The following is a 23,421-nucleotide window of genomic DNA, read 5'->3' as shown; positions in this document are numbered from 1 at the left end:
CTGAAAAATCATCAGGAGATTGAACAAAATAAAAGTATTCTCTTTTTTGATTTCCAGCAATAAAGTCTCTGCACTTTCATTTTTTAAATAACCACAATGCAAAAAGAAATCTCAAATCTCCTCAAGGAGTTTGTTCATCTAACTTCTTGTTACAAATATGTCATTAAAAGCCACATTCAGATCCTGATCTCAATGGGTTATTTATCTGGTTAAATAAAGGTTAAATAAATCAAATTCACCTGACACGTCCAGATTAACTTTTTTATATTTATCTTGAAATATGATGTTGACCTCAATGGGTCAGGTGATACAGATTATAATAAGTGTAAAGAGATATCTTTATCTACTTGAAATTAGACAAATAGGCAGCACGGTGCAGTGGTTAGCGAGGAGGTTCCTGGTTTGAATCCCTGTCTGACAGGAGCCTCTCTGTGTGGAGTTTCCATGTTCTCCCCGTGCATGTGTAGGTTCTCTCCGTGTACTCCGGTTTCCTCCCACAATCTGAAGACATGCTGGTTAGGTTAACTGCTGACTCTAAATTGTCCGTAGGTGTGAATGTGAGTGTGGCTGGTTGTCTCTCTCTATATGTCAGCTCTGTGATTGGCACATCACTGATTTCTTCCTTTATGGAATATGAATTACTTTCATCCTTTTAATGCAAATCCACCACATGAAATGTTGGTTTCTGTTTTTTCCCTGGGAGTAAGTAAGCACGCAGACTGAGTGCTTTTTTGATGGTTTGCAAACAGAGTAACGCAGAAAAGGTCATGGCGTCTGTTAAAAACAAGCTACAGTATAAAAATCATGTGACACAAAATATTGGTTTCAAAACATTTTATTGCATTTGGAGGAATTCAGGGTCCTGTCCAAAAGAAGTTCAAAGTGATCACAGAAACATCTGTAGATACTGTTAGCTTTTAAAGGATCACTGCAGAAGAACAGCAGCAGCAGAAAACGGATGAACTCCAAGTATTTTATAACCTAACTGAAATGTTTTGGTTCCCATTTTGTGCCACATGATGATGTCACAGTTATTTGATGTTACCTTTGGTATTAAACAGTAGTTCAAAGTGAGAAGTGACGGACCTTTGTTTTCAGTTTCACAACACAGGCTGTATAAAGAAATGGACCATGTAATGCCTTAATATTAATGAAGCCAAATCCAAACATTCAGAGCTCCCCCTGCTGACTGGCTGTAGTATAAGCTCTGCCTCCTTCATGTTAACAGATGGAACTCCAAACTATAAAATCAAAATACCCATCAGAAACATTTATCTCAAACCAGTTTTACTGTGATATTCATCACACTGACTTGAGTTTAAATCAAAATTTGTCTAGAGATGAGTCGTAATTACAAAATAAAAAAGTATAAAAGAGCAGCGCCGTAACAAACACTAAACGCAGGAGTCGTTGAACTTTTAATAACTGATTGAGAACCTCCACAGACATCTTTGTATTTTGGATGAGGCGCGCTGTCCATCTTTATATACAGTCTATGTGTCAAACTTATAGTGTTACGTTATTTGATTTGTTACCAGCAGATCAAAAACTAATATTACTTTGTGGTGAGCTCATGTTTATGTGTGTTTAACTCACACAAAGGCTCGCCATGCTAAACATGTACCCGCTCCCCCCGGTGTAAAGTGCTCGAGATAAAAAGCTCCACTGGATGCTGGATGTGAAGTGGAGCAAGTTAGCAATCATTAGTGGCCTGCTCCGCACAGACCTGTAGACGACTCTTTGGGGGTGAAAACCACAGCTCTGGTTCTCCGGGTTCATCAGCTTCACCGTTACAATCACAGAGTCGGACGTTTGGTGCCAGCGGACCTGAGGGTGGAAACTGAAACACAACTAGAGTGAGAATTTACACTTCTAAAAGGCGACTTCTAAAACCAATCTTCATACTGATGTCTTTCTTGGTTGGCATTGTTCGGAGGCATTAATATCTGTAGTTCCACTTGTACACTCTAAATCATCTACCAGAGACTTTTAAAGGAAAGATGGGGATTCTGTTATTTTAATACCCGGGCCCTTTTATTAAATGTTTGGGTTTTAAAATGATAAATCAGTACAGACACAATTTAGAAAGCTCCAGAGGAAAGGACTGCGTTGTAATCTTCTGAAGTGCCCACAATGACAGAATGTCCACTAACTGTGCTTGTTGTTGCCACGGACAGACTCACATTATAGTAAGGATAAATAAAGTTTATTAGTTAATCCAAATGATGCATCTTGTACCTTTTAGTGGAATCATCACAGTCGGTCTTATTGGGGATGACAACCTTCTGGCTGCTGCTCTGATTGTCACCTGCAAGCCCTCCTGCACACACAATGATTTATATCACAATCAGCATTTATTATTGAAGTGTAGATGATTCTAAAGATGAAATATTATCGTGTTGTCACCAGGGTTGACGTGAGCTGCCTGGCTGGTCGGGGGGCAAAGTTCTGTTCCATCTCCAATCCTGTGGATTAAATCATGGAAATCTAAATCTTTGGGGACAGAGTAAAGACCGCCTCCTCTTTTTAAGGGAAAATTAATCTAATAGGAGTTCATTAGTGAAGACACAAACCTCATGATCTGCTCAGTGGACTTCAGATCAGGAGTGTAGGAGTTTAGTGCTTTAGCTTCTTGGATAGACAACAAGGGTGTCTGATCACACACTGGAACTGGGTTTGGTTCTGCTGCTGCTGCTGGTTTTTGTGGTTCTGGCGGTGCTGGGACAAAGGACGGCATCACTGGAGACTCTGGACCGAGCGGCTCACATGGGTCGAGTTGAGGAGGGTTAGCGCGCCAGCTGACCTCAGCTGCTCTGAACGCTTCAGCCAGAACTTCCTCCTCAGCTTTGATCCTAAACTCCAGAGATACTGGACCATCTGTGGACCTGAAAACAACACCACTCTGCTTCATTCATCAGCGTGGCGATGGGTGAAATATTCTGACAAGGACCCACCACTCAGTCCACTTATCGAGTGCCTGCTCACCCGGATGTGTTGCCTGCCTCCTTGTAGCTGTCAGTATTGCTTTTCTGCCAGAGCGCCCTCAGAAGGTTCAGGTGCTCCGGGTTGCTGACTCCCATCCCAGTTTTTAGGATCTCTGACTGCACGTTGTATTCATTGATCACAGTTTTCATTCCTGGCACCTGACTCACACGCACCTTGAATAAAAAAAACCCCAGAGGACAGTTAGTTGTCTACAGCCAACTGCGACCAAATACTGGGTCCTCATTTTTGAAAATATAAGGAGATGATACATTTCTGCAGACTTTAAAAACATGGGTGAGATGATTCAGTTTAACCAAAAACAGCATTTGCATCACTCTCTTTAATTTTTTTGTGTAATTGTTTGTTATGCAAATAAAAGTCATCAATAACACAAACAAACAAAATAAAGGACCGGTGACTTCCTGCAACTCAAATGACTGTTTATGTTTAGTGGAGTCTCGTTGACTTATGTGACGCTGAAGGCTGCACTCAGTGTAATGACGGTGCGTGCGTCAGTATTTGACACTGGTATAAAAGACGCAGCCAACCTTCTAGATGAACACATAGGTATGAGAAGTGCGTCCGGACGGTCACATTTGATCTGTTATTAACTCAGATACTTAATTAAGGAGATGACTGGCAGGTGGAAACCTACCATGGGGTCAATAAAAATGGTGTTTCCCAGACTGAAAACGGCTCTGGCTCGGTGCTGCTGACCTCGGATCTTCTGGCTGATCGCTCTGGTGACCTGTGAGCCAAAAACATGTCCAATCACCTGACAAGACTTAACACAGGACCGACTCTGCTCAAGAGCATGTATCTGATCCTTTGTACCTGTGGATCAATTAACAGAAAACCCATCACAGAATAAGTGGTAATGTGTTTGTGTGTTTGGGTATAAAAGTGAGAAGGTGGGCATGGAACCTTTGGGTGCCATTCGGTCTCTTTGTCGACTGGTTTCACTCGGCAGAGGATGATCTCCACGGCCTGACCCGGCAGAGAGTGGAACTGCTCCGGAAGCTGCAGGATCTGATGGGATTTGACCTCCTCCTCTTTCCCTACGTCAATAAAGCGAGCAAGAACACTGAAAAACAGCCGGTCGCCTTTGTCGGGGACAGACAGGATCTTTACCCTGCAAGGAGACACATGTAAATAACACATTCAATAGTGGTGGTCTAGACCACAGAGAGATCTGATTTCACCAATAAAATGTACAAAGAAATTAGCCTGAAGCTAACAGTGACATGCTAACTACATTGAATCAGAACCCACAGAAAGGCGGTTAAAAGGGTTAGTCGCATGACAGCTCTAAGGACTTTGAGCTGTGCAGGCTTCTTAAGTAGGATCAGCCAGTGAACGTATATTTCTTTATATCACACCTGTAGAAGACCTCGTCCTCCTCTACAGCGTACAACTCTCCCTCCAGGAGCTCTTTGGCTCCGGGTTTCTTGTCGGCGTAGTAAGCAGTCATCTCAGACAGCAGACTGTGGAAACCTCCCTCCTCCTTCCTGATGATACAGCCATAGAAGACTGATGCTGTCTTAATGTAGAGCGGCACAACCTGCCAGACACAACACAGGGTCAAGTTTTAACGACAGAGGTTCTTGTGGACAATGAATGAAGGGCAGGAACTGTGTAACTGTGAAGCTTAAATACGGGTTGTTTGTGGATTTATCATTGGAGCCACTTCTATTGGAGTTGATTGAGTATTACTAATATGTATTTTCCAAACAGATCAAGGTTGTGTCCTGCTGCTGCATGTAGCTCAACACAATACATTATAACACATAACCAAAGGAGAGGTCTAAAGTAAAGACAGAGATGTGAACGTCCTTACTTCTATAACTCCTGAGGCAGGGAGCACAGACTGATCCAGGCGGGGGATGAATCTGTGACGGTCAGGACACACACTGCTGTCTCTGTAAAACAACAATCACAGAGAATCACATGTGTGTCTTTTATGTGTAAGAAAGAAGAGAACTTTATCATCTCAAGCTGAGCCGCAGGTTCAAACCATGAGACAGAGATTTTAAAACGATGCACAAAGTTTACTCAGTAAGCTCATCTTCTCTGGGTAACAGCGCGTTAACAAGCGTGATTCATTGGTTCAGTCTGAGAGAATAATGTTCTGAAGGTTGAGCACAAAATGTCCTTCCCGTCAGCTTTAAAAAACAATGTTAGTAATTCTAAAACATTGGGACACTAATCATTTTAATCATGAACTGACCTGCACACTCCGAAGCTCTTGAGGTGTTTGCAGAGAGGCCTGGTGGTCTTCTGGTCCTCTCGGGCCGTGTGGACACCCTGGGCGAAGGACAGCAGCTCAGAGGGCAGTGGGGCATTCGTTCTTATCAGGAAACGAAGAACCCCGACTACATGACGGGCGTTCCTCTCAGAGATCAGCAGCACGGACTTCGTGAGAGACAGGCTGCTCTCTGATTGATCGAGGGAAGGAACCTTGGAAGAGGTAGAGAAATCAAAATGATGACAAGAAATAACATCAAGGACATTTTTTAGCTGAAAATATCCCCACGAAAATTGAGTAAATGCAAATGCATTGATCATTTATCCAGAATCAAACGACCCTTTTTGCTCTCACCCATTCAGAAAGGTCCCTAAAGTTCTCGGCCATGCAGAACAGTCGGCTGCCGAAAACTTTAGGAGATGTGGGGAAGCTGAAGTGCACCACACAAGTGGCATCTCTTATGCCGAAACACCTCAGGCACTCGTTGGTGGTCACTGGAGTTTAAATGTGGAACACAGCGGAATGAAAGAGACAGAAAGATGTCAACGTTCAGGAGGGAAACTCAGTAAATGGATCAGAATGTCTTCACAGTTAATTAAGTTTTGTCCTTGCCACTTTTACTTGCTAAACATTGTAAAGTGCTTAGCTCATGGTGGATAAATGTGGCGTCTCTGTTAATAATACAACACAGAGTAATGTCTACAGTCTAGACCTTTTTTTTTTTATAGTCTGAGATCACTTTGATTATGCATTGTTGTTTTACAAACAAAGATTGACTGATTGAAAGTTCTGGAGGTTGTATAAGGTCCTCAGAATCTGTTTACCTAGAATAAGGTGAGTGCCAGGGCCAATGTCTTTCCTCCACTGCTGGATGACGAAGTCGAAGTCGTGAGTTAACCCCTCGTGGGTCATGAGGCAGAACGCCGACTTGTTGGACACGGCCTGGAGATCAGAGAAGAAACTGATAAACTCCTCTTTGGTTTCTCAGTCAGGTTTCATCAGTTTGCCTCTTTCGATGATATAGAGATGTCGTGTTGTAGTCAAAACCACACTAACATAGACCAGAGTGCTCCGAGACCGAGACCAGACCAAGACATTTAGAGATCAAGACAAAGGCAAGGTGAGGCCAAGACAAGACCTAGAGCATAAATATCTCTGAAACATCATCATCTTGTGTGCAGGGGATGGATCACTCACTTAGACCGTAACACCGGGAAGGTTGCGGTCGTAATCGGGGGATAAAAATTAAATTGTGAATGAACTGAAGTTACATGTTCTTTTTATTAAGAGGCGATTTCTTTCTAATCACAGTGATGAAGTGGACTAATAGCCCATCATTGGTGGTCTTGATTTAAAATCCTGAGTCCGCCCAGTCTGAGACCGAGACAATAACGAATAAAAATGCTTTCAATTCCAAGACGAGACCTTCAGAAAGTGATCTCAAGACCAGTCTTGGTACCAAGACCAATTTCGAGTACCACAACACTAAAGACAGGTATAATGAAAGAGATACAGGCTACCCATTAATAACAAGTACACATTAACAAAGCTGTCCAGATGATATCATTATATTCTAAAGATTTTAAAGATAAAGAGCACAGAGATATTCAGTATATCTAAAACTGTTTTAGTTGTTTTTACCTTGAACACATTTTCAACCTCCTGAGCAGAGTTGGCTACAATCAGAGTCTTCTGTCCGACATCAGGGTTGAAATCCAGCGAACTGAGCAGTACAGAGATCTTACTGCTCTCTAGAGTCATGAGGATGATCTGTAGGGAGAGAAGGCATTCCTTTAAATGAATATGATCATACACTTAATCAGAAGTGATACAACATATTAACCCATATATAAATGTATTTAGCTCTACAGTCGGTATAGAAAGTTTGGTGAGTAACAAGCCAAAAATAAGATTGTAATTCTCTGTGGTTTAATGAGACGGACCTGATGAATGTTGCCGTACAGAGCAGCCTCCTCTGGGACAGTCAGGACAATGCAGGGGTGTGGCATGTGATTGGCTAACAAGCCCTCCATGTGACTGGTCCATCTTTTGGCAACAGCAATGAGCTGCTGGGGACAGGAAGCCTTCTGCTCGCTGGAGGTCACCTTCTGGTAATGCTGCAAGATGGTCGCCATCTAAAAAGGAGAGGGTTTTATTTGTAGACTCATCTACTGCACAGCAAACATCGGGCTGTCCATCAGGAGAAAGTGATCAGATGACCCCAATCCTGTCCTAGTCGAATGAGCTGCTGTCCATTTTCTTATGAAGTTTAAAAATGTGACACTAAGATGTACAGCTCTGCATGATCAAACCCTGAGGTATAGCACTGACTTTCTGACCCTCTAGAGATGTTTTCACAGATGCAGTCCTGAAAAGATCTAGATCATTTCAGGAGGACTGCTCTGGATATTCTCCTGAACTGTTGTTCACACATGCACCTCACCGCGGGAGGAGGGGGGGGGGGGGGGGGGCGTCTCCTGAGGTAAGACATGACATAGAAAAAATACTTATTCCTCTTATCCCTCATCTCCTGATCTTACATCCAAAAACAGACCTTTGTTTTCCAGCTGTCTTATTTTCTGTCTTCATTAGATCGATAACATCTCAAATAATCAAACAGGAGGAATCAACTGTCAGTTGTGAGTGTTGTCAGATGTTGGAATTTTTTTGTTCAGTCCTCGCTGTAGGCTGAGAATTATTTACACTCGTCTGAAAACAAATTGTTGTTGCTTTTCAGAGTCTTAATGAAGGTCGTCAAAATTCTCAGTACTTTGGAACCGTCAATAATGAGTTTTAAAACGACACAATCTCCGATGTTTCAATGACTGATGCTTTCCAAAAATCACTGCCGACCCCCTGATATTATTTTCAGGGAGCTGGTTAATGTCTGCTGGTTAGAGTGAATGATGAGCCGACTGTCACCTGCTCCGGAGCGAGAGTGAAGAGCTGGTCGGCTTCGTCCAGCACAAGGTGGTACAGACGCAGGAACAGGAAGCAGTGGCAGGACAGCATACGGACCAGACTAAAGGGCGTGGTCACTAAAAGCAGGCCTGACACAAGAATAAATGTTTAGGGTATCATATGAAGAGCTTAGTTTGAAATAATCATAAAAGTGTCACTAAAATGAAGTTAGAATCTGACCACTAGCAGACTGAGATTGTGCTTCGCTCACAGTTTTTTGGGATCCTGATGGTCTTTGCTTCATCTTTACCGATGCCTAGCAGCACAACAAAAGGGTGGAGGGTGTGGGCGACCTTAGTCTCATCCAGTAGGTCGTACACGGCCTGCACCTTCTCCCAGCCTGGACACAATAACACCGCTATGGGCTGGAAACCAACAAATCAACACATAAAGAATAGGTTCAAAGGTAATAAAAATGAACTCTGACACAAGTCTTACAAGAACAAAGTTATTGGCTGAATCAATTTACTGGAGCATTTGCAAAAAATTATACTAAGATCCTGATGATGCAACCTTAAAATGGCCACTTGTTGGATGTCATTGGACTCACCCCTGCGCTGGAGGTGAGGGAGGTAAAGATGGAGTTGAGCAGGATGTGGGTGAGGAGCGGGGCGAGGTAGCTGAGAGGCTGGTCGGCGTTGGGGGAGACGATGACTGTGTTGCATCCTCGAGCCACAGCTGGCCAGCTGTAACGGTCAGCTGGAGACAGACTGTTGTACTGTTTCCTCTGCAACACCTGCAGGCAGATCGATCGCTGTGTGAGTCTGCAGCGTGAACATGTAGCTTTGTCTTAGAGTGAACACACATCTTCCCCTGATACAAAATTTACAACAAGTAAAAAAAAATCTGTGTCAGACACGGGTGATCAGAGGAGGGTCACTGATTGTTTTACCACCCACAAAAGATCTCCCTCCATCACTCTGTAGTCTGACTGACACCTGTAACTGTCTGAGCTCCGGTCTGGAGGAGAATCTGAAGGAAACCAATCAGTGGTGGCATCTAACTTTGAAATGAACAACTTTCTTACTTTGGCATGACTGGGCTGAAAGCAAAACATTACACTCAGCCACATTTTGAAAGATGCTATGACTACATAAGAAGACTCTTATTGTTGATCATGTTTGTACAGGCTCCATGTTTAACGAGAGTATGCCATTGCACCAGCAGGTTCCTTTGTTTGTTGTGGTTTAATTGTAGATACTTTATTCATCCACGAGGGGAAATTCTGGTTTAAACTCTGTTATTGAGAGACATGCTACTCACACACAGGCCTGAAATACACACATGCACAAACAGGACCTGTGGACATGCATTAGTGGAGAGATGTCAGAGTGAGGGGGTTGCTTCACAGGGAACACGCTACAGCTGTTGGGGTTCGGGCTGGCACCTCGTCAGCCAGCATACTTCCATACTTTGCTCCATACCGTACTGTGACTTGAACCAACGACCCTCCGGTTCCCAACCAAGTTCCTACAGACTGAGCTACTGCCGCACTAAAAAAAACTGACAGGGAATCACTTAACCTTGAAATTATTACTGCTAGCGTCAACCAGGCATGCCTTTGTTTACCTGGAAAAACAGATTGACCTGCTTACAAGGAGTAGAGCAGCTAACAGAGAACGTAGACAATATCACTGATTTGGAATTGCTGGAAGACACTACCAGACACGACTTTCCACAAATCAAATTCACACGAGACCCAGAGCCATACTGCCTCTATCATTTATGTTTAAATTTCAGTCTGTTTCAGTAAATCACTTGATTAAAACAAGCTTTTTGTGACTTCTATTTGAGAAGTGCAGGTTAATAAACTCGGCCCTGAGATATAAAAAGCGAGAGGAAAAGAATCCGAACAGAAACATCATCACAGTCCAAAATCTCCTCTCACATTGTTTTCAGAACAAAATAAAAAAAAAATTCCACCCGAGGTAAAAAACTCCAAACAGACATTTTGAAGAAATAATAAGATATTTGTGATAACAGCTTGTTAGTGTAACTAAGTAGATATTAAACATATAAATAATATTTAGTGTGACACTGGTCTGCTTGTTACTTAGTCTCCTGTTCTCCATTATTTAAGGTAAGTCATTATAATTGAAGGGACGTGTCGATAGCTCCATCCCTGAACACATCCTTGTTTACCCGGCGGAGAGTGTCTGTGACGGGGGCATCATCCAGGCAGGAGCAGGGCTCCACTGGGAGGGCGGAGTGCACCAGAATCCCACTCCTCCTGGGATCAAAGTGGACAACCTGAGAACAGTGAGGCAACACGAGAGATTATAACTTATGAGTAAAAGAAGAACTGGTACTTAGCACAGAAAATATAAGCTACATAATACGTGTTTCTATGTCATCATCAATAAACTGACATGTATCAGGAGGCAGCTAACATAACAGAGATCAAACAGTCCTGTCTGCTTTAACCATGGACACCAACATTTTGTAGATCCAGTCAGAGCAGAAGCTCCGGCAACACCGAGGTTTGAGCCGTTTTCACACATGCACTCCTGAACATTTCAAGAGAATTTTAGGAATGCCCCAGAAATCCTCCTGATCTGGTTGTTCACACATGAAGCTAACAGCGGCAGACTATTCCTGTAGGACGGGGGGAGGGGGGTCTCTGAGCGGAGGAGGCCACAGAGGCCGGTATACAATGCCATAACTTAAATATTTGTCTTTACATCAATGCTACGTGTATTTGAACAGAATCTCAATCTGAACAAAAGAGTGGAGAAGAACATACTGGAGAACAGGAAACATAATGCAGCAGGTTCATTAGAGCACGGAGATGGTAGAGGTGGCGTGCAGACAGTTTATGGTCGTGCAGCGATCACAGGGAATAAACGTCACCACCCCCTCCCACTCGCTCCAGGTGAATTCTCCTGATTATATCCTGCTGTGTTCTCACATCAGCTCACTCTGACTTTCTGCAGAATAAATACGAGGAGGCTGGAGGAGAAACTCCGGGCGAAGAGAGAAACATGTGTCTGTTTGTGTCACACATGCAGCTCACCCTGAAAACTTCAGGAGTGTGGAGGTGTGAAAGCACTAATAATGTGAGAAGATACCTCTTTGTCTTCAGCGTCTGGATCAGAGTTCAGGGGCTCCGGGTTCAACCATTCCAGAAGGCTTGCAGGGACACAACAGAACACAATATGGCTTCAATACAAAAGATAAAAAACACACTAACAAAACGTGAAGCAGAAAAAAAAAATAAGCAGCTTTCAGCCACCACAGGAAAACTCACATTATTTTAGTCAGGGACTGGAGTGGTCTTTAAAAATAGTCATTTTGTTTAAGGCCAGCATTCAGCCCGATAAAGACTTGAGAAAAACACACATATGGACTTCAATGGTAAATGGACTTCAGCTTGTATATGTATTTTCTAGTCTTCAGACTACTCACAGCTCTTTGTCACACCGACACATTTACACACTGATGGTTGAGGCTGCATTCACACGCCGCTGACGAAGCAGTGGGAGCAACTTTGGTTTAAGTGTTTAACCCAAGGTTATGTTTTCAATGAGAAGAGTGTTTGCAGCAGAAAGCGGCCGTCCAGATAAAAAACACAGCGCTGTTGGCGTCAGCGAAGCTTTTTTCCAAATGTATGATATTCTCTGTAGTTCTGCCGCCTACAGATTGTCTATTCTTACATACCTAGTATTATTCTATTATTGTATTTTTTCTCCCTTTATTTAACTGATGTACATATGTTTGATTTTTTACTTTTTGTTATTTTTGATAATTATATTCCTGTTTCTGGAGCTGTTGTAACAAAAACATTTCCCCCATGGGGGATCAATAAAGTTGATCAATCTATATCTTTATTGTCTTATACCCACATCCTCTTTGATCTGAGTTTGCTGGAGTAAACCATCTCAAATAAAAAACATAAAAAGTAACGGAGCAGTGTTGGTCATACAGTGGCCGTTGTCAACAGACTGTTGTCATAGAGACAGGACGGACTCACAGCGCTTTTCTTCTCAGCGCACAAACACTTCATGCAAGAGCTCCTGAGGGCACAGCCAGTGCTTTTCTGCCCATAAAAATACTCAAGGTGGACACGGGGCCTTAGTGTGAGCATTGTGTCATCCTGACAAACCAACAGATGTGAACGTTTTCTCTGACTGGAAGCTCACCGTGAACAGACCCGGTCTTCTTCACTCCTCCACGTCTTGTCTGCTGCTTCAGACTCTACAGATGTTCTCCTGAACAGAGAGGAGACATCACTTCAGGCTAACAGGATGAACATTTCACATTAAAAGGAATGTGTCTCGTTCCCTTTTTAACATGTTAATCACACTGTGTTGTGGTCATGCTGTCACAGATTGTGGTTTGAAGTTCGCAGAGAAGGCTACAAGCGGAACATTTTACTCTACCTTGTTTCCTCTTCAATCTGACGGATCTCATGAAAACCTCCAGCTCCTCTTTGTCTACTGACAAATAACAAATAAAGCCAATGTAAATGTTTGATTTACTTCACATCAACACAATCAGCTCAGTCATTACAGTGTGTATTATTACCGCTCTAGCTTCCTCACCTCACACTGAGAAATGACGCCTCCTCGTGCTGTGTCACCACCTCTCTGTCGTATGAAGGGTTCAACCTGTGGGACGAAACATTCAAGGGAAACAGTTCAGAACAGTGTGACAGCAAGTTTGGTATTAAGAGTGAAGGTCTACTGCTACCTGGCCCTGGTAAATAAGTAAGTGACAGTTCATTCATTAAGGAAGTAAGGCCTCATTTGGACTGGAGTCACGTCTTTGTTTGTGTTTTAAAGAAATGTAAATTGTCCTGATCTTAAGGTTTTTAATCCCCAGCACCTTTTAGACCTGTCTTAGAGTTTGTCCTAAAGGTTTTCCACGTTGACCATCTGACTCTGCCCTAACGTGTTTATTTTAAGTCTCTTCTGAAAATCAGCAGAAGGTGTGCAGCTTTTATTCACTGTGGCTGTTTTCGAAACCGCATATGTACACTATACTACTAGTACATACTGATTTGGTCAAAATGCAGTATGCAGTTTGCGAACAACTGCGAGATCCGCTGTATGCCAAAAATACCAGGATGTCATACTGATTCGGGAAAAATGTACAGTATGCATCGGACCAGTCTACCTCGTGTATTGTTTCCCACAATGCAAAGTGCCAGGTCAGAGATCAAAATGCCGGAGCGCAGCTGTTTGAACTCGGCGGTGGCGGTGACTGAATATCTTGCCATATTATGAACCAATAACAAATATGAAATGTTCATATATTATATGTCTTACCACCTCGGATTTTCCTGATTTGTAGACTGGACAAGCAGTTGCAATTACAGGGTCCTTGGCTTGCTCTATTACTACATATTATTCACAACTGAGTAAAAGTTAAACCTGAAGGGCATTGTGTATAAATGACAGAATATATGAGAGATTGTAGACTTAGTAGTAGTTTTATTTTAATTATGTTAATTACCTCCAGATGAGCTGTTGTTTATTTCCGCATTCCAGGACCAGAAACCAGTTTAACCGTGCCAAGCATACTGCAAAATAACCGACGACTGGCAGTCATACTACATACTATTGTTGAAATCAGTATGCAGTACACAGTATATACTGCATACTGATTTATATAGTAGTATGTAGTCAGCGGTTTCGAAAACAGCCTGTGTCCTTGAAAATGATGACGGCAGTCATGATAACTAGATCAATGATTAAAGGTCCCATGAAATGAAAAAAGCATGTTCCAGGTTTTAATCCAGCGTTCCTGTTAAATATTCATTTATCTGACAAATATATTTTAATTAATCATCATAATAACTTTATTTTCTCTCCCTGTAAAATGTTTCATGTGTCTGATGGCTCATCCTGCACTCAGAGGCGTTCACTCTTTTTCGACCAATTAAAAAGCTTTGTCCAAAATACGTCACGACACGGCAGTAACAGACTCTCGACTATTTGGTGACTTGCTATATGAGATTGTTTATTTTCAGAATAAGATAAACAATCTAAAAGAAGAGAACATGCTCTGGTTTCCAGTTATTCAGACCTGGGAATGACTAAAGTCATATTCCATATTTCTCCATGGATCAAAGATGTATCTGAAGAGTTTATCCTGGACGCACACTGAGGATGTTTCATGCTGTATGATAATTATGTGTTTCATGTGTGTGTGTTCAGTTTTAAGTGATTTACTGAGTAGGGAGGGTGGTAGGTTCCTGGTTTGAATCCCCATCTGACAGGAGCCTCTCTGTGTGGAGTTTGCATGTTCTCTCCGTGCATGTGTGGGTTCTCTCCCTGTACTTCGGCTTCCTCCCACAGTCCAACGACATGCTCGTTAGGTAAATGCTTTTGTTGGTGTGTCTCAGCGTGCCCCGTGATGCTCACAGACAGTCATGACAGCAGAGAGAGGAGCAGGGAAAAGTAGCTGCAGCTAGGCTACATCAAACGCGATGAATACTTATAGCATAGTTTTTATGACTTTTTGATAAAACATTTACCCGCCCTGTGGCGGAGAGCCCTCTGAAAAGTACTCGCCAAACGGAAAATCTACCTGCATTTGGCGCTTGGCGGGTGTTAATTTCGGACCCTGCACACACAGATCTACACTCTTACTCCTCTTCCACAAGCCTTGCTTGATTATGTTTGTTTGCTTAGATTAGTTTGTAATAGTTATTTGTTTGATTAAGTTCATTGATTTTGGATTGATGTTGCTTTGTTTAAATAAATTCAGTTATAATATTAAGAGAGCAGTTGTTTGTGATTACTGGTGTATTTGCATTGTGATATAAGCTGGGTGCGAGTGCTTTGTGTACGGATTTCACGCCTTCACGGGCTAAATATGTTGTTTGTAATAACCAAGAAGGTGATAGGGGAGGGAATCACCAGAGGCCCCACGATACGATATTAATGTGATTTAAACATTTTGCGATATGCTGAGAATCGCAATACAATATATTGTGATTTAACTTTGTTTAAGTAAAATCCAGTGTATAAGACGCACTTTTAAGACCTATTTTTTCATCTTAAAAGTTGGCTGCGTCTTATACACCGGTGCGACAGTGTTTCAGTATAAAATACTGAAAACACGCGCCGTCATTACAGCGGGTGCAGCAGCCCCTATCACTGCAACCTGATGTGATGAAAAACCCATCCCCATTCCCCGTGTATTGAAAGCTGAGTGCACGCTGCGCTGGGAAAGACAGCAACACAGACCAGGCTGGCTGCGTGACTTTTTCCACATCTTTTCTTCATCACGAGGTCATAATCATGCATTTACAGAAACAGTGGTATATTGTTCCGTAAATAAACCTTTTGAAGTGTTCTTTTGATTGAAAGAGTCCTCTATTAAAGTTAAAGAGTGACGAGCGGAGTCGGGCAGCTCGACTCGCAAGCTAGGAGTCTGTGCCTCACAACTTTCCCTGCAGCACGCTGAGAGCTCAACTACTGTACTGTAGCTAGTAGGAGCGCAAACTCCCGAACGTGAAAACAGAGGGAACTAAAAGAGCGACACAGCTGCACAGAAACTGCACCTTGTAGACATCGCTGAACACAATGTAAATGAAAATCGTCACGCAGGAAAACAGTTTAAAAAAAAAAATTTCTCTAAGAGACCTTCAAAACAGGGTGCGTCTTGTATACCGGTGCAATTTATATTCCGGATTTTACGGTACATATTTTGTCCACAAAACTAAACTAAATCAAGAACTGTTTCGTCACATAAGAAAAAATGCTCAGTCTATTCATCTCACTTCAGTCTTTTTATTTCTGAGAGTCGAGCCCACAGACCGACCAACACTGTGATCAAACTAAAACCCTGTAAAAGGCTGCATCAACTTCACAATCTGAACCGTTGGTATTTCAGTCTAATCCAACTTGAACATGATTTTTTTTCTAAAAATTGTCATACCCCTCAGAGTCATGAATCAGAGTCAAAACATGAATATACCCCTTTTCTGGCCCGTGCTCACTGTAATTGTCTCGTGTTGTATCATTAGTGTATTTACTGTTGTCTTGCAATAATACAAAAAATTAAATTATGATAATAACATAAAATATTGATACTTGGTGGCCATGAGACGATATAATATCGGCACACAAAATATCGTGACATTATACTGTATCGATTTATTCCCCCACCTCTAGAAGGTGACTGTTGGCTACTGCTGTTTGACCCCAGAAACGTTTTTCCTCAAGCTGGAAATATGCTTGGCTTTTAATGAAAACTGGAAATTGACAAATTACAAGTACGCACAAGGAGGAAAAAAATAAATCAACTGTATCCCACAATCGAGTCAGCATGAGTCTGCAGATTCGTCATTAATACAAACAATGCAACTGGAAAAAACCTCTCATTCATAACCAAATTTAAATTTTAAACAAAGCTACTCCTGAACATGTCAGTGACCTCAGAGAAAGAAGAGAGAGCTTTATTACACTAACTGTGTTGTTGTAGTGGAAGCGTGTCCATCGAGTCCTGTGCAGGTGATGGTGGCTGAAGCGGTCTCTTCAGGTTGACAGTCTGTGAGCTCCTCCTGCTGACTCACCTGGAAAACGTGAAAATAAAGGTTTTGGTTGTGAATTAATTCTTCAGGAATGCATAAAATGTTTTAAAACAGACACATAAATGTGAACAGATCACAGAGGGTATGAACTGAGGCTTAGTGAGTGTGTCCAACAATCATGTGTTAAGACAATGTGACAACAGCACTTCAGCATTATCACTCCTGATGAATGCCTTTAGCTTGACAAACTCTCCCTGGGCTCTAACATGTAACAACAATAATAATAATAATAATAATCAAGTTTATTTATAAAGCAAAACCAACATCACAAAGTGCTTTACAGAAAAAAAGAAAAAATCCCAACAGTCAAATGCACAACAATAAAATCCTATTAAAAGCATGAAAAATAAAACAACAGTGCAGGAATCATCCAATTAACAGAGAAAAAGGGAAACAACCGAGACAAAGAAAAACATCCTGGATGAAACAAGGATTATAAGAAGGCCTTACGATAAAAATGTGTTTTTAAAAGTGATTTAAAAGAAGATACTGATGTAGCTAGTCTGAGATCCTCAGGCATGTCATTCCACAGCCGAGGAGCCCGAGCTACAAATGCTCGATCTCCTTTAGTTTTCAAGTTTGAGGTGTGAACAGTAAGGAGGTTCCTGCGGATACCTGAGGATCTCAGGTTACGCACTGGCTGGTAAGGGGACAGTAGTTCAGAAATATATTCTGGGGCCAGACCGTGAAGTGCTTTAAAAGTAAGAAGTAAAACTTTAAAATCAATCCTAAAAGAAATGGGTAGCCAGTGTAAGGTCATTAAAACAGGAGTGATATGTTCTCTCTTCGTTTTTGTTAAAGTCTCGTGGCTGAATTTTGCACGATTTGGAGACGGCTGATTAATTTTTGGTTTACACCTGTTAAAATATGGTTACAATAGTCTAATCTTGAAGATATAAAAGCATGAATGATTGTACTCACAGCGGGAGCCGCTTGCTGAGAGCTGCTGCCAGGATTCAAAAACTTCAGAAACCTTTGGGTCAAAGAGAACGAGCCAATGACTGAGTCAGTATCAGTCATATTAAAAACATTAAATGTGTTTCAGACATTTACTGCGTTGATTGATGTCATCACTCACCTGAACAGGCTGAGGTTTTTTGTCAGAGCTGCAGCCAGAGACGAGTCTGTCTCCACTGATGAATCACTAAACATGAGAGCAGCTCAGTGAACTTCATAAGATACAATAAAAATATATACACGATAAAGAGTCTCCAGCTTTTTAAAACCTGGCAGCGCTCACCTCTCTGCAGCAGCAGCAGCGTCCAAGCCGTTCTTTGATTGGCTACTTGAAGAAAGTTGTTCATCTGTGGCACTTGTCCGGCAGCCGTCCTCACAGGTCAGATCATATTGTCTCTAAAGCAGCAGAGAGGTCTGAGGTGAGGATGTGTTAAAATTTACTTCAGAACATACACTGACACAGCGAGAGAGCTGCTGACCTGAAGTGAAAAGGGAGCCGTCTGCCAATCAACTGCTCCGCCTGCAGCCAGACCTTGTGACATCACTGAGGAATAAACCAGATGAGAGCCCCCAAATCAGAGTCACATTTCTCATTTTCCCAAGTGAAACCCTTTGCCAACCAGGTATGGTCATAACGAGCCCCGCCCTCTGTGCTGTCCATGCATGTGTTGAAACATGTGGCTATCTGTGCGTTTACCAGGAGGTGGTTGTGTTTGTGCTGTCGGCATGTTTGCAGCTGTGCACAGAGTCCTTGAAGGGCTGAGCTGCTTTAAAATGCTGGACGACAACATGACAGGGCATTGGTCCACCTCATCCAGTTGGCCGCCATCGGCTGACTCTCTGATGTAAAACGCAAACTTCTTGACCACCAGGTCGTCGTTTACACAGATCTGAAACATTGACAATGTCTTGTTTGTGGTTAACTGTTGTTTAAAACCCCGAGCTCCGACAGCAAACTGTACAGAGAAGTGTGACTGAAGATAGACAAAACAATTTATAAGAACTGTCAAAAAAAAGTATAAATAAATGTTCATCGTTCGTCATGTTGATAACGTTAAGATAAAAATGTGTCATGTCGCAATGTCGTCAACAAACGATCAATGTCTGCATTTGAACTCGTTCTTAATGAGCGTGATGGAATAAAAGTTCACCTTGACGTTCCCTACAGTGAGGTAGAGCTGGATGGAGGTGGAGTCTGATTCCGACTCAAGCAGCACAGCCTCCGTCCGAGTCGACGCTGGTGGAGACAAGAGATGATAGAAAAAGGAAAATCGAGGTTTTAGGCCTGGTTAAATATCACTCTCACTGTTAAACAGTTTGGTGGGGGAAGTAATAAAATCCTCTTTTAAAATCAGCTTTTTGTGCCCATTTTCACAACATATCAGAAAGTTTCATCACTTTGTACTTAATAAAAAAAGTCCATAACCTGCAGTTAATGCAGATTGGAGGGGAAAGGCTGAGCAAAGTTAAATATTTTTATATCTTATTGATCTCAGAATCTTTGTTGAACGTGAATCATGTTGTTGTCACTGGAAAATGGAAAAAAAACAGCAATGCCTGATAGCATGTTGTCGCGATATTGATATGATCAAGTCGGGCCTCTGCAAGAGATATGTAGAGAACCATGCCCCTAACTTTAGCGTTATCTTTAGGATGAATACCTCGCCTATGGGCTAGACTAGCACAACTGGCTTAACAAGACACTATTACATGTGTGTTCCTATACAACATAGGCTTACTTTGCTGCCCTTAATCACTGCAGGAGAAATTCTTTCACCAGGACAGACCTCCAGGTGAACATGAAAACTGATAGACATATAGAAAACAGCTGCCATAGTCGATGGTTGATGTATACTAGCTAAAAGCGCATTAAATGTTTCCTTGATGAGATGAAATGGACAGAAATAAAGGAGAACACTAGACGTTGCTCACCTTGCAGCAGGTTATGCAGGTAGAGCGTGGCGGAGCTGTCCCACTGAGAGGATGAACTGCAGAGGAAAGAAATGAAGAATAAACTGTTCACTTCACAACACAGAGATAAAGTGGGTCGAAGAAAATCAAGAAAGGATGTGTTTGCATCACAACTTAAGAACTACTTCATTTATTTTCATGGATATTTCACAAATCCATCAGCAGTTCTGAGGTAAACATGAAGCGGGTCTTACATGAGCTCTGCCATCTCCTCAAAGACGGACACTCTCAGGGTCGCCGGTTTGAGTCCTGCCAGGTGAAACCTTCTCACCCAGAAAGGCAGCTGGAGAAAGTTCTGCACAGCAACTCTGATCCTGTTTAAACAGCACAGAAACACAATGGAAGACAGTCCATGATTATCTACCACATAAAGACTCTTTATGTGACCTTGTGGGGTTTTTTAGGTTTCATTTTGTTCCCCCACATGTTCACAACCCTTTTAACACACTCTTTAAGACAAGTCAGAAAACAAAAACGTCCTCTGAAAACATTGTGTGTGGATGATTTATTCAAATGGCGGTGGTTAAGTGAAGAGGAGGGGTGGACTGGACCTGGACTTACTGATCTGACGACACAACGAGTCGTTCTCCATGGTCGACCAGGAGGCAGCGAGCCTGACAGGACACTGAGCCCATAATGATGGACTCCACCACAGCCCGACACCACGACTTCATCACCGACCAGTACACCACACACACCTGAGAGGAAATACAGCACATAGAGGACGTTATCTCTGTTCGTAATTCGGCTCCTGAAAACATAACCCAAAAGCTGCTTATGTTCCAGAACCAACTCAGCCAATGAATGTGGGAAAAAAATAAGAATACAATTTAAAAATGTAAGACGGGGCATTATAAAAAAAACCTTAATCTAGCATCTTACTCATGAACCGCCTGGTTTCTTCTCATGAAAAAAAGATGTTAATACTGTGAAAAAACATGAATTCTGATCAATGTAGAAAAGAATATCATATCACTGCTTTAGCCCCATCACCTTACTAAGACATCAAATTCACATCAAGTCCAATAAGGTGTCAAACAACGCCCCTCCCCCCCGCCTCACTCAGGAGCGTAAACCTTGCAGGTGCTGCATTACCTGTCCCTCTTCTAACGATGTGGGCTTTAGCTTGCGCAGGTCCTGAGTGACATCGTGGTAGAAGAGGTTCATCTGAGCAAGCAGCCTGTCGTACTGTACTGCCGTCTCTGCGTCTCCACCCAGACCCCGGACAACCCGACCCCAGAGACAGGACGGGTTGTCAACCTGCAGAGCCCAGAAGAAATGTCGAATTTCACTGATCCACTCTCTAGTTCACACGATTTCCAGCTCTACTATCCTTGTTTTGTTCCATTTGAACCTTTTTACATCAGTGGCATGAAGTGGAAAGCCTGGACGTGTAGTGTGAAGGCTCTCACTTTGAATACAGCTGAATTAAGATGTCATATTATGAACCAAAACAGGCTTCTCTGAATTACTTTATGAATTTCTGATTTTTTTTTTACCAGAATCACCACTGTGACATCACAAGGAGAGCACATTTGAAATGGATCATTTTTCTCTGTGTTGTATGACTTATGCAGACCACAAACAAAGGACTGGATGGGTTTATTTCACATTTTGTGGGTCCGTAGACACTCAGGTTACCCAAATACATGTTCAAAAACACTGAAGAAGTGGATTTATCATAATATGTCACCTTTAACTGGAAATCACCCTCAAGCTTTGTGACAGAACAATAAATGTATTGTGAACCGAGTGAATGTAACATCCCTAATCTGTCTAGATCTAGTCACAATTGTAGGGATCCACATAAATCAGGTGTTTGCTGAAGTTTAATCCTCATCAATCTTCACATTAACTTTAATCCTCATCAACCTTCACATAAAGTTTAATCCTCATCAATCTTCACATTAACTTTAATCCTCATCAACCTTCACATAAAGTTTAATCCTCATCAATCTTCACATTAAGTTTAATCCTCATCAATCTTCACATTAACTTTAATCCTCATCAACCTTCACATAAAGTTTAATCCTCATCAACCTTAACATGAAGTTTAATCCTCATCAACCTTCACATGAAGTTTAATCCTCATAAATCTTCACATAAAGTTTAATCCTCATCAATCTTCACATAAAGTTTAATCCGCATAAATCTTCACATTAACTTTAATCCTCATCAACCTTCACATAAAGTTTAATCCTCATCAACCTTAACATGAAGTTTAATCCTCATCAACCTTCACATGAAGTTTAATCCTCATAAATTTTCACATAAAGTTTAATCCTCATCAATCTTCACATAAAGTTTAATCCGCATAAATCTTCACATAAAGTTTAATCCTCATCAACCTTCACATGAAGTTTAATCCTCATCAACCTTCACATAAAGTTGAATCCTCATCAACCTTCACATTAAGTTGAATCCTCATCAACCTTCACATAAAGTTGAATCCTCATCAACCTTCACATAAAGTTTAATCCTCATCTAATCCTCATCAACCTTCACATAAAGTTTAATCCTCATAAATCTTCACATAAAGTTTAATCCTCATCAATCTTCACATAAAGTTTAATCCTCATAAATCTTCACATAAAGTTTAATCCTCATAAATCTTCACATAAAGTTTAATCCTCATCAATCTTCACATAAAGTTTAATCCTCATAAATCTTCACATGAAGTTTAATCCTCATCAATCTTCACATAAAGTTTAATCCTCATCAATCTTCTTCAACATGGCGCTCACTGTCATTACAACATTTAGCGAACTTTGGTGATTAGTCGGTGAAAAGCTCACTTACCTTCAAAATTAATATTTTCAGCATCGTGTACGAGCTCGTCGACAAACACAGCGGCACTAAAACAACACAAGAAACAGAAAACACGACTTAAATTATTGATTTACAGCTTCAAATACCAACGTATAAATAACGAACCAACGTGAAGGTGAAGAAGCTGTTAGCTAGCCAACCGGCGTCAAGATAAACTAGCTTTAACTCGCCTACAAATGTAATTAAAAAAGTACCCGGATGAACGGGGCTTTGCATGTGAATGTATGAAATGTTTGTGTAATACATTTGTTTTATTTAAGTCTTGTTTTACCTGTTAAACCTTCCTATTTGTTTCCGATAATGTGGCCGGCAGCGGTTGGTGCATTGGAAAAGGTGGTGTACTTCCTTTTCTGACCGATAGCGGTCGCTATGGAGACGATTGAGATCGCCATGGAGCTATAGATAGATAGATAGCGACAGATAGATAGATAGACAGACAGACAGACAGAGATAACTTTAGACAAGAGCGCAACATCATATACAACCAAAATATTCACATAAGACTGAAAATATTGTACTCACAACAAAAAATGAAACAAAAACACACGCGTGATTTTCACAAGTTACAGGGATGTTTACGGTCGCAGAATGACTTTCAAATTCACCTGGTGGTCATGATGGTTATTGTATTGGTTCTTCATTTATTTATTTATTTTATTTGCCGAAAGAAATATCGCCTACAAATATTTCTGCTGTGACATTTTTTTTTTAATTGTGCAAAAGAAATATTTTATTAATTGCAAAAAATATTTTACCTTCTGCAAATTATTTTCACCTTCTGGAAAATTTAATTTAAGCAAAAAAATATTTTATTAGTTGCAAAAATATTTCACCTGCAAAAAAAATATGTCGACCTCTGTGAAAAACATTTCACTAAATGAAAAATATTTTGCCTTCTTTTTTGTCTTTCTTTTTTTGGGCCTTTATTTGA

General features: G+C 41.4%; 1 protein-coding gene across 1 annotated transcript; it reads right to left on the bottom strand.

Moving 5' to 3' along the window:
- Positions 1–819: 819 nt before the first annotated feature.
- tdrd12 (tudor domain containing 12) lies at positions 820–22,882 on the bottom strand. The gene is made up of 35 exons (XM_065956630.1): positions 22,846–22,882; positions 22,461–22,516; positions 20,757–20,921; positions 20,223–20,359; positions 19,856–19,975; positions 19,623–19,678; positions 18,842–18,927; positions 18,388–18,580; positions 18,170–18,234; positions 17,974–18,086; positions 17,812–17,877; positions 17,655–17,706; positions 16,605–16,715; positions 12,716–12,798; positions 12,571–12,627; positions 12,331–12,399; positions 11,260–11,320; positions 10,334–10,441; positions 8,742–8,927; positions 8,403–8,556; positions 8,153–8,280; positions 7,174–7,365; positions 6,872–7,000; positions 6,055–6,172; positions 5,585–5,724; positions 5,213–5,442; positions 4,823–4,904; positions 4,365–4,546; positions 3,910–4,117; positions 3,641–3,733; positions 2,986–3,158; positions 2,574–2,885; positions 2,407–2,465; positions 2,239–2,320; positions 820–1,840 (listed from the first exon to the last, which is right to left on the bottom strand). The coding sequence occupies exons 1-35, from the start codon at positions 22,880–22,882 to the stop codon at positions 1,588–1,590; spliced, it is 4,356 nt and encodes a 1,451-aa protein (XP_065812702.1). The 3' UTR covers positions 820–1,587.
- Positions 22,883–23,421: the final 539 nt, after the last annotated feature.

Source organism: Labrus bergylta, chromosome 7, assembly GCF_963930695.1.
Source record: "Labrus bergylta chromosome 7, fLabBer1.1, whole genome shotgun sequence".
NCBI classification, from domain to species: domain Eukaryota; kingdom Metazoa; phylum Chordata; class Actinopteri; order Labriformes; family Labridae; genus Labrus; species Labrus bergylta.
The sequence above is the reverse complement of the archived record's forward strand: the minus strand, read 5'-3'. Positions and strand labels throughout refer to the sequence as shown.